Below are 18,859 nucleotides of genomic sequence, written 5' to 3' on the forward strand. Positions count from 1 at the left end.
AATTCATTGCCACTTCTTTATTGCCTCCCACAAAAGAGAGTGGATTCATAGGGAGTTTATCACCCACTGTATAACTATGTAAATATTAAACAATGTCAGGAAATAAACCTCTTGCTTATTTGACTGTTCACAACAGATGTTCAATGGTGGGCATAAATGAAATGTTATATTTCATAGAGCACAATGTTATAGTTTTTTTAGTGTGGGTAATAATATATTATGTGTTAATTAATAGACTTGTCTAGCAATGCCACCTGGCTGTTTCTTTACTAGAGATTACAGTATAATGAAACGTTTTCATTAAAAAAGAGCCTCCTGGGAGAAAAAATAAGCAGATTCAGCTCTCAAAATATGTTAGCTCTGACAACAGCCTTGATATAGAGGGGACAGGCATAAAACATTCGACTACTCAGTTATTAACTTTGGTTTTGTGGTGTTGCTGTCTGGATAATGCCTTCGCCTCTTGGACAATGGAAGCTTCCTGTAGTTCTGCTCAGACACAGGAGAGATTTCAACTTCCTTTGGTTAACCATCTGGGTCTCGGTGTTGCCTGTGTAACAAATGCTGAATCACAACTGATGGTTTTGTGGCGACTCGTTCCTCCTACTTCACATCCTTTTCCTGACTCATTTCGTTCACATGCAACTGAACTCCCACTGCCATCTCACGAGATGCACACACAGTTCAGAGCTACCCTTTTAGACATATGCAGATGTTATATTTATAACCTAGCATTTAGTGGTAATAAAATGTTATCGCTTGTTCCACTAAGAAAGTCTACAAAATATTTATAAAGGTTAATCATGTTTTAAAAATAATTATTTTGCTTTGCCTCCAGACTCCACTTTTTAAAAAACGTTCAGTAACTCTGACAAGCTGGTAACAAGCTTCTCAGTCCATTTTTTAAGAGAAAATGATTTACAAACAGGATAGTGACAGGTTTTTATGATTACAGATTTCACATCTTTTAGTCTCTCCAAAAGGCTCATGTAGATTGATATATCTACAAAGGAGGAAATGAAAAAAATGAAAGGAAGAGATATAAATAGACTTTTTCATTAGGATGAATGATGGAAGGTATTAACCCCACTACAGCAAGATGCCTTTTACATGTCTTCCTTTTCATTCTCTTTGACCTGCAATCATCTTCCTTCTGTGTAAAAGTTAACTACAGTCTGAAACACAAGTAAGAAGAGCAATAGCTGGAAATAAATGTTTCCTCAAGCATTTATTACCCTTCAGAAAGTGTCCATCAGCTGAAGTGCTAGCCCCCAAATCCATTTAAGCAATGCTTAGCAACCAAGTAGGAATCAGTTATTAATGTTTAAGCCTGCCTGACAGGTTTCAGTCCAAGAACTAGGCTTAACTTTGTGCACAGAATAATTCTGAGAATATTTAATTAGGGAGAGTCTGTCTCAAATAGTTCAGGATTTATTTTCTGCCCAAATGCTGCAATATTATACATTAACCAATGCTTCCAAAGAGAGGAGAGATGCTGCACACATGTATTAAAATGTTTAAAATCACCTATTTCACTGCAATTTTTCCAACATTTATTCCATTCAATCTATATCAATATATTTATATTTTAATCAGAATGGTGTAAGGAACCATTAACAGAGTTTCTTAAAGACATTTTCTTTTATCATGCAACAGATTGAGATTGCAGGGACTCTTCTTCATCTTAAAGCCCATTCTTCTGGGGTAATTGGTCTATCCAAATCTTTTCCCCACCGTATCAAATATGGGCATTTCTTTGTTAGGAAAGTTGTCTGCTAAAGCTGATATAACTTAGTTATAGTTTGTTGTTGTTGTTGTTTGTTTCCTCATTGACCAGAAGCCATCGATTCTATAAAAGTTAGATTTCTTTATATAATACAAATTTTCTAGAAAGTTGAGAAACAAAATGCCTATCTTGTAGATACTGATACCATGGGAGGGTGGGTTGGTTTTGATTTTTAAGTAAGTTAGAAAAACTTCTTCGGCAAAGAGCTGGCCAACCATATGTATTCCATGGCTCGCCCAATCTTTAAAACTCTCTCATTTGTGATTTGTGTGAAAATCTGGTTTATTTGAAATGGACGTAATTGGTGAAGGAAAAGAGATTCCTATCTCTAGTTCCATCCCAAACTGTGATGGGATATAAAAACCCCACACTGGAGAACAAGGTGCTAAGGGGTTAAGGAGCAGCTCTGGGCTAAGGCACCCCTGCCCTGCCACACCAGCAAAGCCTGCACAAGCTGGAGGCAGAGCTGCTCAGAGGGAGTTCTTTCTTGTTGCCTGAGACCTGACAACACAGACTTAACAAAGCCTGCAAAAGAGAGACTGGTGACTGTTTATGAAGGTTAGGAACTTTGTTTTTCATTCTTTAATTTACTCTATGGGGGAAAAGGGGACTTTAGGTAGGAAGAGATCCAGGGAGGCTGCTGCTTAGCATCCCAAGGTGCAAAACTTAGCTGCCCACTCTTGGGCTGTGGATTGGAGCCTAGTGCAGAGGATGGGCCCTTAGCTCCCCTTACAACTCCAAAAGACGGGACAACAATAGAAGCCATTCTTTTGGCAGGGAATCCAGCTGGGGAAGACCCTGAATGCTCAAGAGTCCAGACCGCAAGTCCCTGAACTAAGGAGATAGCCCTGACATCTTTGCAGGCACTGAAAGACTTCCCTGGCATTGGACTTTCTTTGTGTACTGCAGAAGAGGTGGATAGGAATGTGTGACCTGGCTGGAGGGCTGAGTCACAAAAGAAGGGATAAAGAAAAGGAGGACTTGTGACACCTTAGAGACTAACAAATTTATTTGAGCATAAGCTTTCGTGAGCTACAGCTCACTTCATCGGATGCATTCAGTAGAAAATACAGTGGGGAGATTTATATACATAGAGAACATGAAACAATGGGTGTTACCATACACACTGTAAACTGTAATGAGAGTGATCACTTAAGGTGAGATATTAAGCAGGAGAGCGGGGGGCGGGGGGAACCTTTTGTAGTGATAATCAAGATGGGCCATTTCCAGCAGTTGACAAGAATGTCTGAGGAACAGTGCGGGGTGGAATAAACATGGGGAAATAGTTTTACTTTGTGTAATGACCCATCCACTCCTAGTCTCTATTCAAGAAGGGATAGACTCACAAGACAGAACTGTAATGGAAAAGGGGGAATGCCAGGGAGGGAGACAACCTGCCACAGACCTGCCTCTCTACTAGGCAGCACTGGTGATGAGTGTTCCCTTTCACACAAACCCATAGAACAGCCTTTGCCAGAAGCTATGTGTATACTTCTGGAGGGCATGATTCTTTATTAATCCATGGTAACCTAGCAATCTTTACACTGCATCCGTTTTCTTATTCGACAAAGACCCAGTGTTTGGATAGATTAGAGCATGCCCAATTCGCTATTGCTCTGAGCTGGCTGGCTTGATACTATTGTATGATATTTGGAACAGCTAGGGTGGACTACACAAAGTAGCTGCACTTATCTTGATCCTTTTTATGCCATATAAAATTTTAAAAATATTGTCTACGCAGATGGGTCTTGTTAGCCAGGGCAGGCCATCCACCTAGGAGAAGGAACTCTGATCTCAAGAACGTCAGGCATGGCCAGCCAGCTTATAAATGTTGTGCCAATCACACATGCTCTATGGGGCTTCATCCTCAGGGAGTATATCAATACAGTGCTAGGGTATTCCTTGGAAGCAAAGTGCAACTGCTTCACCTGGTGTTTGTGGAAAGTGTACAAAGGTTAAAGAAATGAGTCCAAGAACTATGTCTGGCTTCCCTGAATGCAGGAACATGACTGGGAAATCAAGAGAAGTAGCTGAGCGACTGAATAGAAGGAGAGTGCACTTTGCCTGAATACAAGAGGCAAAGTGGAAAGGGTTGAGATCCATGAACATCAGGGAGGGTTAATAAGTCAACCAATGAAATGGCTGGAAAGAATTACTGAGAAAAGACGCTGTGAGGAAATGGAGCAGCAAGTAAGTAACAACCAATCTGGGTTTATGCCAGGAAGGTCATCAGTGGATGCCGTGTTTGCAGCCTGAATGTTGCAGGAGAAGTATGGGGAGAAATGAAAGCAATCGTATGTAGTGTTTGTGGACCTAGAGCAGGCTTATGACGGAGTTCCTAGTGAATTGACATGGTGATGCCTGCAGTCACTCAGTTTGCCATAGACATATATTCAGATTATTGTGGATATGTATGAGGGTAGCACAACAGTAGTGAGAAGCAGCTGTGGCTACAGTGAATCATTCACTGTGACTGTACTCCTGCATCAAAAATCAGCCTTAAGCCCATTCCTATTTATGATTGTAAATGGACACCTTGCCACAGGGGATCAGGGGAGAGGCTCCATGCAGCATGCTTTTCGTTAATTATATTATGTTGTGCCATGATGATAAATACAACCTGGAAAGGAACTGTTATAGGGTGTCCATACTCCATGCTAGCTCAGCAACCTCATAGCAGCTGAGAGGATAAAGGGGCTGGCAAGCAGAAGGGCAGGGTGGCTACCAAAGGAGTGAGCAGGCTGGAAAAAGAAGCTTCTGCCAGCAAACTACTAAAGAGCCGCCCACAGAAAACAGCCCAGAAGGGGGTGAACTGATCCACAGGCTGGAGAGCCTGCAGAGATCCAGGGGAAGGTAGGAAGGATCTTAGGTCACTTAAGAATCCTGCTTATCTACCTAGAGGGCCCTGAGCTGGAACCCACTGGAGAGGGTGGGCCTTGTTTTCCCTCCTGATCTCCTGATGGACTTGGGAGTAAACAAAGCATTTTCAGCCTCCTGGGCACTGGGAATAGACTCACTGCTCTGCTAGGCTATGTGAGTTCAGGGGCTACAGCATGGTTGGACAGAGGGGGTGCTGTTGTGCTGATGCACCACCTCAAAGGGACCTAGAATGATGGAGGGCTCCATTAGAAGAAAATAGTGGATGAATCAGTTGACAAAAGATGAAACACATGCTCTGCTTCATTGAGAGGGACAAGGAGAAGCTAGTAAAGCTAGATGAGATTGAGTTAAAGTCTGTGTAACAATTCAAATACTTCAGGTCAGAGTTGAGCCATGATAGGAATGTCGATGAGCATGTTAGGAGTCGTGAGAAGAACTCTTGATGCAAACAGAGGGAGTTGACGGAAATTCTCTGTGCTAAAAGAACATGCCAAGTAAACTACAGAACAAAGAGTATAAGACTATATGACAAGTTAGATGTCTTCAAATCACCAGGGCCTGATGAAATGCATCCTAGAATACTCAAGGAGCTGACTGAGGAGATATCTGAGCCATTAGCAATTATCTTTGAAAAGTCATGGAAGACGGGAGACATTCCAGAAGACTGGAAAAGGGCAAATATCGTGCCCATCTATAAAAAGGGAAATAAGGACAACCAGGGGAATTACAGACCAGTCAGTTTAACTTCTGTACCCGGAAAGATAATGAAGCAAATAAACAATCAATTTGAAAACACCTAGAAGATAATAAGGTGATAAATAACAGTCAGCATGGATTTGTCAAGGACAAATCATGTCAAACCAACCTGATAGCTTTCTTTGACAGGTTAACAGGCCTTTTGGATAGGGGTGAGTGGGGTGGGAAGTGGTAGATGCGGTATATCTTAACTTTGGTAAGGCTTTTGATACTGTCTTGCATGACCTTCTCATAAACAAACTAGGGAAATACAACTTAGATGGAGCAACCATAAGGTGGGTGCATAACTGGTTGGAAAATCGTTCCCAGAGAGTAGTTATCAGTGGTTCACAGTCATGCTGGAAGGGCATAATGAGTGGGGTCCCGCAGGGATCGGTTCTGTGTCCGGTTCTGTTCAATATCTTCATCAATGATTTAGATAATGGCATAGAGAGTACACTTATAAAGTTTGCGGATGATACCAAGCTGGGAAGGGTTGCAAGTGCTTTGGAGGATAGGATTAAAATTCAAAATGATCTGGACAAACTGGAGGAATGGTCTGAAGTAAATAGGATGAAATTCAATAAGGACAAATGCAAAGTACTCCATTTAGGAAGGAACAATCAGTTGCACACATACAAAATGGGAAATGACTGCCTAGGAAGGAGTACTGCGGAAAGAGATCTGGGGGTCATAGTGGATCACAAGCTAAATATGAGTCAACAGAGCAATGCTGTTGCAAAAAAAGCAAACATCATTCTGGGATGTATTAGCAGGAGTGTTGTAAGCAAGACACAAGAAGTAATCCACGCTGGTTAGGCTTGGCTGGAGTATTGTGTCCAGTTCTGGGTGCCACATAGGGTGACCAGACAGCAAGAATGAAAAATTGGGACGGGGGTGGGGGAGTAATAGGAGACTGTATAAGAAAAAGACCCAAAAATCGGGACTGTCCCTATAAAATCGGGACATCTGGTCATCCTAGTGCCACATTTCAGGAAAGATGTGGACAAATTGGAGACAATCTAGAGAAGAGCAACAAAAATGATTAAAGGTCTAGAAAACATGACTTATGAGGGAAGATTGAAAAAACGGGGTTTGTTTAGTCTGGAGAAGAGAAGACTGAGAGGGGACATGATAACAGTTTTCAAGTACATAAAAGGTTGTTACAAGGAGGAGGGAGAAAAATTGTTCTTCTTAACCTCTGAGGATACGACAAGAAGCAATGGGCTTAAATTACAGCAAGGGCGGTTTAGGTTGGTCATTAGGAAAAACCTTCTAACTGTCAGAGTAGTTAAGCACTGGAATAAATTGCGTAGGGTGGTTGTGGCAAGCACCTGTCAGGGATGGTCTAGATAATACTTAGTCCTGCCTTCAGTGCAGAGGACTGGACTAGATGACCTCTTGAGGTCCCCTCCAGTTCTATGATTCTATCATTCTATGATTAGACTAGCTATGATGTGTAGGTTGTAATGCTGGCCAATGAGGAAGAGAGAAGAACTACTTCATGCTGTCAAAATGAGAATGCTCAGGTGGATACTGGGCAAGATGAGAGCTGATAGGCTACATAACGAAATGGTGTGAGTCATGATACAGGTAGCTACCCATCATGGAAAAGCCCAGGGAATATTGACTGAAATGGCTGGGTCATGTAAAATGATATGTGGGGTAGAGAGTACAAGAGATACACATTATGAGACAAAGACCATGAGGAAGACCCCCAAAATGGTGGTTTGATACACTGAAGGAGAATATGAAGAAGGCTGGTATCAGCTTGGAAGATGCACTTGATAAGAACACTTGCAGATGAAGAACAAGTGCCATAGACTCCGATTGACAGGATAAGGCAAAGGTGAAGAAGAAATTCTAAAATTCTCTATATTCCTGCTAGAGTTTAATCAGGAATGATTATGGGAAGATTTTGAAATTTGAAAGACATCTTTGGCAAAACAGTGACACTTCTTAAAGTAAAACTGTTTCCACAAACCAATGAGAGCTGCTGAAAGAAGACCTTATATTCTAAGTACCAATGAAGGCTCAGTCTCTGGGGCTACTTCTACAGAAAACAAATGCTGACAGGAAGTAAATGAGAGTATCAATGTCCTAAACAGTAGAACTACTAGTGATGGGGGAACTGATTCCACAAAAATAGGAACCAATCCAAACCTTTACTCTAAATTAAAAAGCCACAAAGCACATTTAATTCACTTTGTTTAAAATTCTTTTTCAGTTCAGAGTAGTAGCTTGGTTCCAGCCAAGAGCAAAAGCAACAAAGTGTCATGAAAAGGCTGTTGTGTCAAATTCAAGTCTATGATGCAACAGTGCCTGTTCTCCGAGATTTGTAGCTCAATTTTGCAGATCTGAATGGTTTTTGAAAAAGTGTGGATATGTATCCAAATGTTGGGGAGCTTATCTCAACTGGACGTCAAGCTTTTTTGATACCCATCAGCAGTGTTTAGCCTTCTGCTAAATTCTGAGATTTTTAAATACTAATAGAAAAATATCACCCTCATAATTGCAAGATCCTTGATTGTTTGAACTGAAAAATGATTTTAAAATCTTGTTTCTTGAGATTATCATCTTAAAAATATATTATAAAAAACAGTGGAAAAGATCTCATTCTCATCTACAACAGGACCGGCTTATCTTACCAATCATTTGAACAAGAAGCATTAAAATGCAAATTAATAAGTAAAAGTAAATGTTTTAATTTTGTTTCTGTTATTCTTAAATGTCTGAAAGACTTTTTCCACAGACTTGGCAAAAAATAAAATAATAATCATAAATTCAGCCACACTGACCCATTGTCCAAACTTTTGGGTGACTAAAATATTTTGTCTATTGAATTCCCTTCTTAAGATGTATCTATCTTAGACTTACATATAGTGCCTCTCAGTGTTTGTTTGGTTTTTTTTTCTTTGTTTTTTGCTAGCACATAATGCCATAACAAAGATCTTTGTAAGTGTGAAAGTGCCTTGACCCCATTTCAAATAAATAGGACCAAATTCTTGGTGGGAATTTAGCCCTTAGTATTGAAAAGTACATCAGAGAAAGAAACCCTGTGATGCAGTTATGGTGACTGAGAAAATTTAGTAAAATTTTAGCCTATGCCCAAGCGAATTTGGAAAATGTATAACTGAACAAGTGAAAAGGCCAAAGCATACCAATCCCAATGAAAGATGGAGAGCTAAATTAAAATAAACTTTCACTGCATATATAAAATTGCAATTTGCATCCAACAACAAAACATTGTTTGTCATTGGTATATAGTGGAGACAAGTAAAAACTGATTTCAGGTACGTGACCTCTCTAAAGTTCTAAAAAACATGCACAAGGCTATTCTGTATCACTTGCTGTAGTTTGCCCCCTAATTAAATGTGTTAGGATCTGAGCCTGTGAAGTATTGAGTGGCCTCTATGATAGATACGGCAGTGTCTTGCCATATCCTTGGGAGACCAGATTAAATTAAATATCTTTGGGGTCTATTATATTAAATGAATGGTTTATGTATCATTGTGGGCTGGGACTGTATGTAACCTCTTTTGCGTGTGTGGGTGTGGTGGTGGTGGTGAATATGACAGATGGGAGACCTGGGAGTTCAAAGGACTATACTGAAAATGTGCCAGACAAGACTAGAATTTTTGGGCATAGTAAGAGGATTTCCTGAGGGATACCTAGGGAGAGGTTAATGCAAATTTCCTACCTCTGATTATGAAACAATCCAGCCTTTTGAACTTACACCCTGAGAAGAGGGTGATTGTCTACTGATTAACTGTTCCTGGAAACTGGTGATCAGAGGTCCAAGCTGTATAAAAAATGGCTGAACTGCCCAACTTGTGTTCTGGTTCTGAATCTGAGACAGTTGTGAACCTATAGCCATGGGAAAAACCCAGTTGTGGGTTTTGAAGGACGGACACCTACCAGATCCTGAGGTTAGAGTTGGGGTGACCTCTGGTAAGATTTTTAGCACACATCAAGTTCTTTTAGTGTTTTGATGTTTTCTCTGGAATGCTTTCATCTTAAGAATAAATATCCTTGCTTAGAAAGAGCAGTGTGGTGACTTGCAATTATTGGCAACTACACTGTTCATAGCCTTCAGAGAGAAAGCAAAGCACAGATGCTGGCCTTTTTAGGCAGTCTGGCTTGCTATCACAGTGTAGACTGGGAACTGTGCAGCCTTAAAAAACCCTGGTCAGGAGGGAGAGAGAGATGTGGGTCTCCACCCAAGAGAGGTGATAGCTGGGAGCTGGAAACTTTTAACCATGTGCCCTTGAGGGACCACAAAGAGGGAATACAGGCACAGTTACCCTGAAACTGACACACCCTCAATTCTCCATTATGTCAAAGGGAATTGATGTAACACACCATGGAATACTCAGCAGCTTGCAAGAGCAGCCCAGAGTTAAATCCTTATTTTGCTGATGTCAATGAGTTTTGTGAAGTAGGATCAAGGCTAATGCACTTGACTATAAACCTGTTGTCAGGTGCTGAATACAAATGGTATAGCATTTTTAGCAGGTGATTATGTTTTCCAATAGTATGTTCTATTTTCTGGTGAGAGAGAACTGTGTATTTCTTTATGTACATCACTAAAACATTTGTCTTATGAAGCACACTATTATTTAGGATTGAGCAACATTGAGAACAGAAAATGACTTACTTAAAAAGTAAAGAGCCAGTCTTCAAAGGTGCAAATGTGTGAAGCATCTTAGTCATAAAACAGCTGATGGCACTTCCTTTCTAATCAGTGCATCCACTAGCCCTAATCATTTGATGTTTCTAGTCTATGAAATTTGTTGCTATGTTTCTGGTAATAAAATACCCAGATCTGAAAGTAATGTTCCAGGTGTAGTCCTACCAGAGCCATATATATAAGGACAATTATTATCTCCCCACTCCCATCCCACAATGATCCATTAAGCAAGAACTCTGTTTATGCACCTCAAAACACAATGGCTTTTTTTCTGTCACACTGCACTGCACACTCATTACTATTTTGCTGGCCATTACTATCTCTTTCAGAATTACTGCTATCTAGGTTCTCCTTAACATTCAAAACATGTGTTTCAGGTTATTGACCCCAACTTTCATATTTCTAACTTACTATGTTAGTCTCTGTCCATATTTCTAATTTTTCTTGGGCCTCTCTGTATAATATCTGTCTCTCTGATATTTGCATCTCTTCCCAACTTAGCATTGCTATTCCCTCTCCATTCCAGACCTAAAAGAAGATGTTAAGTAGACTTGGCCTTATACTCATGCATGTTGTACCCCACTAAAGAGTTCCCTTCAGTGAAATATAGTACTGTTTATACTATGTAATAATTAATTTATGGTCCTTCACACAGATTTCAAGCAAAATATGGCAGTTTCCATCAGTCAATTTGAATTACAATTTTCAATACGATTTTGTGAGACATTATCACATGCTTTCCTAAAATCCAAATGAATTTCATGTAGTTCTTTCAAGAAAGCAACCAAGTTTGTCAAGATTTAGTCTCTCTAACATGTTTGTTGCTTATTACTTACCCTCTAGCTGTCTAGTGATTTTTCTTTTGACATTTACTACATTATTTTCCTAAAGGGTGAAGTTAGACTACGTAAGTATTTGTGTATGAGAAAGTAAGTGCCGGGACCACTCTTCCTTCCTTTTTTTAAAGGCTGGTACCACGTTTGCTTTTATTCACTCTTCCAGTATCATTGTGGTTCTCTAGGGCTTTTAAAAATAATGAAGATAGTTATGTGGTGTACAGAAAGTTTGTTAGCTAATTCCTATAATATCCTTAGAAATGCTGTGACTCAGAGACTCCTTGGCAAAGGGTCCCCTGTTCTTTGCAAACAGCTCTCACCTCAGACTTGAAAAACTCACTACACAAACATGTCTTACAGGATATTTACCCATAAAGAGCAACATGTAAGACAGCTACAGAAAGCTTGTAACTTGTCAAGACTCATAATGATTGTGAGATGTATGTTTGGGTAACATTTAAGGAATAATATATTTATATTGAACGTATGCTTTATGGACTTGAAGTAGAAATTAGTCACCAGGCGGTAATGTGTTTTGATGATGACCCATCCAAGCAAGAGGAAGTTGTCACCTCTCCCTAGTCAGCTGGTAAGGTAAATGCAAGGTTGTATTGTCCACCCTTGCCACATCCCAGAAAAGTGAATGCAAAACCATAAATCAATGGCAGACAATTAAAGCCACTTAATGGTAAAAAGGAACTCTGGAACAAAGCAGGGATTCACCCTGCCTGCAACTAGAAACAAAAGACTGTTTTCTGTATAAAAGAGTGCTATGAAAGGCACTCTCAATCCATTCACTGAGGAAAACTCCCGGCAGAGGGGGGTGCTTTCATGAACGTTTGGATTATTTGGTTTGGTTTTTGAGAAACCAGACAACTATGTCTTAGACTAAACATTGGGACAAAATCTACTATGTTAGATAAGAAAGGTAACTATTGATCATTATAAACCTAGGTTCACATTTTATATTTTATTTTGTATCATATCCATTGTTTCCACCACTCTCTTGTTTCTAGTTAAATCTTTATTCTTTCTTAAATAAACCTACGTTTGCTTTATCCTAAGTGCTCACAAGTCCTGAGTGGTTTACAGGAGCGTTGGTTTAAGGGGAAACCGGGGTACCCTACACACCTTTGGGTGTAGAGGATCTGGAATTTCTGTGAGTATCCAGCATCAGGGGTTAAATATCACAGGGGAACAATTCAAAGGGACTCAGGGATTGGGGTGCACCGATTGTTAACCTGCAATGGAAGGGCTAGCATAAGCCCAGAGGAGAGTGCTTGAGTGGCTGAAATGCTGGTGGTGCTAGGGAGCTGACACCCAGCTTCCACTAGAGGCAGGGGGTAAGAAGCTGACTCACAGTCCTGGGAACTCTGAGAGCCACACACATCAGCTGGACTGACTGTTTTGTTCATATTCAGGTTTTTGAAGAGTTCCCTTACTGGCTTTTGATCAATACTTACTTTATAGGGTCTTCCTTCCTTCCTAACTTTGCAAACTACTTAGTTTTATTTTTCTCGGTAAAGGCAAACTTAAAATGTGAGAGCTGCATTTCAAGTGTCTAACTGGCTGTAACAGCACTCAGCGTGTGTCCACTGCAGTGTAATGATAGCCGTATTGTACATTGCCAATGTGACTTGTCGAGTAGCCTACCATTAACTTCACTGTTGTAACGGTGTGTACACCCAAGGTTAAATGTCTTCAGGACAAATTTTCAAAGGGGCCTCAATCAAAGTTGTATTTACATACACCAAACCTTGGGTGTGCACAGTCTTGCTCACATATTTTTGAGCAATATGGCTTTAATGTGGCTGTGGTAGTTCACAAAATCCATCTAAGAGGGTTTTGCACACAATAATTCTATCATCATGCGAGTGTTTGCAGAAACAAAATTGTCCACGTGCAAATGAAGGCTACATTTTGCAGATGTGGTTCTTTGTCTCTATAGTTGGCTATTGCAAGACTAAGTCTCACCCCAGACACTGTAGCTCCAGAGATGAGTAGATGTGTATCAGTACTTACAGCTGTCCTCTTCTTCCATGAAAACACTGATCACGTAACAGGCATACACAAAACCAATCAACTGCATGAAAATAAGAGGAAAATAATTTGTTAGTTAGAAAATGTGTTAAAAATACTCAGTAAATACAGCTGCCAAGATTGTATTTCAAAACATTTTTCTTTCATTTTCTTAATTTAAAAGCAGATTTCAGCACATGGTCATACAAAGACACATTATACATACCTTTGCTCATGCAGAGCCTTATTCTAACTTCATTTAACTAAAGCAACCCCACTGATTATCTATATGGTTACACAAGTACCACTGATTGCAAGAATCTGAACCATTATTTTTAACTAGTAACTGCAATTTGAGGAGCGTTCTCTGTCTCTTTTGCACACAGGATTCCATTCACATGAACACTAACTACCAAGGCAGACTGGAGTTGAAAGGGTCCTTGCCCATTTGATTCACATTTGAAAAGGACACTGTACTTACTGCATGTTAAGTAAATATATAATTAAGTAACTACAGCTTCAGTTAGTATTGCATAAAGTGTCCTATTGCGTTTGTGAAACCACTTGACACAAATTTAACTAGGCATTTGAAAGTTTGCAATGCAATTTAATTGCAAAGGCCATATTACAATTCACCAACTTCAGGAAAGACTTTATCAGGGAGGCCTGTAAGTTAGACTCATTGTAGAATAAAAGAAATAGTCTCATTACCCAAAATGGCAAACCATAAATGTGTTGCCAATATATTAGTAGGGGCTCCCACAGAAATATCGCCCTCAGCCAGTGTTCCAGCGTGACTTGTGCTTTAGAGAGGAAGGATGAGGGACTAGGGCCTCTGGTCATTTGCTTCCCCATGTAGCCAAAATATTTTCTTATATTTATAATAAAGGAATGAGACAATTCCACTGCTCAAATATACCCATTAAACCGTACTGCCCTAGAAATCTATATTCTCTATTCTTGAGAAAATATGCTGAGTATATAGATAACATAGCCAAGTGTTCAACCTGTTTAATATGAAAGCCTTGTAGAAATGTTGGGGGTTACCCTCCTCTGGGATTTTTTTTTAAAGATACCTGCAATCTGGTCCATTTCTAACATAAAATTGCTCTTCACACACATTTATGAGGCCCAAGAATAAGCTGTTTCTAACAGAGATAATTTAACAGTATCCAGACAGGGGTAAGCTACATTTGAGGCAAGAAATCATGCCACCCTGCCTTTTACTTTGGTTGTGCCAGCATCTTTACAAGCAATACCAAGGAGCATGCTCAAAGACAAAGAGGAGTAGAATTTCACTTTTGTTTACGACTGGTTTCAGAGTAGCAGCCCCTACTGTTCCTCACATGTTCTTGTCAACTGCTGGAAATGGCCCATCTTGATTATCACTACAAAAGGTTTTTTTCTCTCCTGCTGGTAATAGCTCACCTTAACTGATCACTCTTGTTACAGTGTGTATGATAACACCCATTGTTTCATGTTCTCTGTGTGTGTGTGTATATATATATATATATATCTTCCTACTGTATTTTCCACTGCATGCATCCAATGAAGTGGGTTTTAGCCCATGAAAGCTTATGCCCAAATACATTTTTTAGTCTCTAAGGTGCCACAAGTACTCCTGTACTTTTGTTCATGATTGTTCCCAGTCAAATGTGTTCTCTATAAACTATCATCTATATGTGGCACTTGAAGCTAAGTGATAGACATTGTGTGAGGAACTCCCCCTGCTTGTATAGAAGAGATAACATCAGTCATTTCTACATCACCATCCTTCTCCTCCTTGAAGCCTCCAGAGGGCTCATGCAGGGGACTGGACTTTCAAGGTCCCTTCCACTCCTATGATTCTATGATTGCAGGGCTCATGATACATAAGAGAGGCATGGGGTCTACTTTTATCTCTTCACCAACCCTGTAGGAAACTCCTTGAGCTGTTACTGAAGCCTGTTGTAAGCCTTCACATGGGTCATTAAATCTGACCCTTAGCATTTCATTTATAGTATTAATACCGTAGGCACTACTTGTGGATGTTTTTTCATTAAAGCAATTTCAGTACAATCTTCAAACAACATTTAATCCAGCTTGTTTTTCTGCCATCATCTCTCATATCTAGCTCTCCAGTTGGCCCAATGGTAGAACACACATTGTACGCTACATGACTGGTAAAATCAGGGTAAGATATTTGTGACCTAATTTGCTATATTAATTTTTTTTGTGATATTGAGGATAGGTATTTATGCCTAAAATATGCTATTATCTATAGGAAAGCTCTCAGGTATGATGTTATGTTCAAGCGACAGTAAGCATGGCTGGTTCTCAATTATATAAGAGTTCATGATACAAAACCATTACTGGCACTTTCAAACTGCCGTATAAAAGGGTACAGAGTGTATTATACTGACACCTGCTTAGCAAAAGCACCAATATAAGAAGTCAAGTTTTGTACACAGCCACAGCACTGCTAATAAACTGTCTCCTCAGTTTGCACCATGTAAAAGACACAGGAATGCCCTGAGGTTCTCTCTCCTCTCTCTATTCTCCCCCCCCCCACCTCACACCCCTCCAAGAAAACATACAGTGATACACATTTTGAGCTCAGATCCAAACCTGGTAGTTGTCTTCAACTTCAGAAAACAGAGGGTCAATGCACAAAAGCATTAAGCACTTAGTGTACTAAGTCACTTTGCTGCCGTCATAGATGAGGGTCATCAAAGCTATGTATTTTGTGCTACTGGATAATTACTTTAGCCTTAAAAGCCTCCCCAAAACCCTTTATTTAATTGTTTGTTTGTTTTTTTCCCTTGCACACAGGGCAAGCAGTGTACTATAGCAGTCTCAGAAAAACTTTAGATTGCCATAAGCACCTTAAGAGCAGTATATTGATGATATTGCTAGCCCTGCATGACTAGAAGTGGTCTCAGGGAAGTGCAGTCTGTCCTTGCAGCATACCCATTGGTTCCAAGATTTTCCACTCACCATGCCCACAATCACTGCTCCCACCACGCTCCCACTGCTCCTCCCATATTTCTTAAACTCCATATCAGACCATGTCTAAGTCAAACTCCACATCTCAAACACTGCATTCCAGTGAGTCAGTAATGAACCAAGGTTTCTGTACGGTGTGTAAGGGCACTGTACTGCTGGAGCGTCTAGCAATTTTGTTTTGTCTTTTATAATAAGTTATTCTACAAGAAAAAGAAACACCTACACATTTAAAGTTCTTCGGGAAATTAACTAGCAATGGGAATTCAGAAGGTGCAGATGATGATAATGGGTGTGGAAGGGCACCGTGCTGCTGGAGAGTACAGTTATTTTGTTTTGTTATTTACAAGTTATTATACAAAAAAAAGAAACAACTACACATTTAAAATTCTCAGGAAATTAACTAGAGATGATGAATTCAGAAGGTGCAGGTGATGATAATGGGTGTGCAGCGGAGCCCACACCACAATTTCCTCCATGTCTGGAAACCTCTGTTTGTGCTATACAAATTTCAGCATATGGTGTGCTCATCAACTTCCCTTTGATTGTTGGCTATTCATTATTTGTGTTGTGTGATGTGGTCACCTAAGTCATTTGGTTTTATTTCTGCACCCAAAAATTGTTTGAATAAGAGAATAATGACTAAAGGATGCCCAACAGCATGCATTTCCTGTACACACGTCCAGAGGAATAATCATTTGTGGGAAAAATTGTGAACCTTGTATGATTTGAAGACATTTACATAAATAAGCTGTGATGTCCAGTTGTCAAGAACAGTGAATAATATGACACTACAAATAACAGAGCATTTTTTTGTATTATACAATCAGTTCTAATTGTTAGGGGGCTTATTCCTTCACCCACTTACTTCCCTGGTCCTTCTCGCATGAACAGAGAGCAACAATACCCAAAGTCCAAAGGTGCAAACAATTCGATGTTTATTGGGGTAAACTTCCAGCAAGCATGATTCCAGTTTCCTTCCTTAGTGTCCCCCTTCCCAGTTCTGACACCACAGAGCCTTGCCTGTGTCCCTGTTCCCATTCCCCCCCTTAGCAAAACATGATTCCAATTCCCCACCCCCATTCCCATTCCCCCCCACCCACACACTTCCTGATTGACTGCAGACTATATAGTAAAACTTGAGTTCTGCTTAGCTATACCTTAACCAATCATTTTACTGAAATTTAACTAACCAATCCTACCATATTGTAACATGATTAGTTAACCAGTTATATCCCACCACCCTAATTAGTTTACACCCAGCAAAATTAATTATACAGCAGACAGAAACAATCACAGAACCAGACAGAGACCATGCAAATAAACAATAGCAAAGTGGGAACTATAATGACAAAACAATACAGAAGTGAGGATTTCACAACTACATCTATAAAGACATAAGGGTTTCCCAGCTGTGTCTATTGATAAGTGAGTTCTTGCCAGACAGGATGCTATCAAACTAAGTTTCCTTTTACATCTTCTAGGCACTTCCCTTTCTCTGGAGGTGGTAGGCATTATCAGGACAGGATTGTATTCCTAACAGCCCAATAGCACCTTATTTCAATGTGACTAGTTTGGAATGTGAGGATGTGACTGGTCGCTTCCCAGCTTATGGCTGCCTCTGCTGCTTAGCCAGAGATCTTAGCCTAAGAACAGGGCCTCAGACTGTCACAGTAAGAGAAGGTCCTTACACTGGCATACAATTATTTTGATTCTTTCTTTTATACCTCTATAACTAGCCAAGTGATAAGAATACACCTAAATTCTTAAGAGTATAGGCCTTTATAGACAGGCCTGAATATCTATATCCTAACACTAATGAAAACTCTTCTACTCGTTATCCATGCCACTGTCATCTGCTGATCGGAGTACTGCAGTGCTATGTATGTGGGGGTGAGCCTTGAAGACCACAGGCCCTGACTGACTAGTGTTCATTGGCAAAGTCAGAAGAACTGTCATTGGCTATAAGCATCAGAACAGTAACATCATGCCACTTGGAAATTTCAGTTGCTGCAGGAGGTCGTTTGTTACTTGCTTAGAAGAACTTCTCATAGGAAGCATGTTACTCTGCTGCCAATATTTTTCAGGTGCATTTCAGGGTATAGGCTTTGACCTAAACATTTTTGGGACCAAGTTATAAGAGAGAATAATATGTTATGTATCCATCCATTGTCATGAAATGATCCCTATCCTTCCAACAAAGCTCTGAGATTCCACAAAGTTCTATCTTACACCTCTCCAATTCTTTGGTCACAATGGCAAGCTTCCTTTCATACATGTTCCTCATATTTTATGTTCCTACTCTGATGATTCATTTATGAAGGCTCAGGTCATTCTTGTTCTTGGTGCTATCATCAGGCACTATACTTCCTCCAGGAAAGACAGTGGGATTACATTTATCTTATCCAAGGAGACATCAGAATGTGTGTCTGGATATAATCCAATCAGTGACAGAATCATTAAAATTGGCCTTCGGGAGAAGCCAGTTGATATGTCAATCATACAGGTATATGCCCCTAAAACAGCAGTTTACAATGAAATGATTAATGACTTCTTTGAATGACTTGAAGAAACTCTCACTGAAACACCAAATAAAGATATCACCCTTGTAATTTGGGGATTTGAATGCAAAAGTTGGAGCTGCAAGCTCTCATAAAGAACTAATGGGAAATAATGGTCTGGGCTAACAAAATGCGAGAGGAAGGTGGTTAGTTGAATTCTTCTTCCATAATCACCAAGTCATTGTAGGTATAGGTCTTGCTGGGCATGAGTAAACTGAAGATAGCTTGATTTGAGTGCAAGGCTAAACTGTAAACCAGTTCATGACAGGCGGTGTGCTGCAGATGGCATTTTCAGGCTAGTTGAGGTAAGTGGGAATACCCTGAACTGTTAAGCTTGAAACATACATAAGGTGAGGACATAAGCGATTGA

General features: G+C 40.0%; 1 protein-coding gene across 5 annotated transcripts in view; it reads right to left on the reverse strand.

The window, feature by feature from the left end:
- Positions 1-18,859, reverse strand: part of NKAIN3 (sodium/potassium transporting ATPase interacting 3) — a 521,250-nt gene that overhangs the window by 44,980 nt on the left and 457,411 nt on the right. For 4 of the 5 annotated variants that reach the window (XM_074944316.1, XM_074944314.1, XM_074944313.1 and 1 more), the window contains exon 5: positions 12,950-13,010. In XM_074944316.1, coding sequence (XP_074800417.1) covers positions 12,950-13,010 — 61 coding nt within the window. Of the gene's footprint in view, positions 1-12,901; positions 13,011-18,859 lie in introns of all 5 variants that reach the window. The other variant, XM_074944315.1, reaches the window with a different exon arrangement.

This window comes from Natator depressus, chromosome 2, assembly GCF_965152275.1.
Source record: "Natator depressus isolate rNatDep1 chromosome 2, rNatDep2.hap1, whole genome shotgun sequence".
NCBI lineage: Eukaryota > Metazoa > Chordata > Testudines > Cheloniidae > Natator > Natator depressus.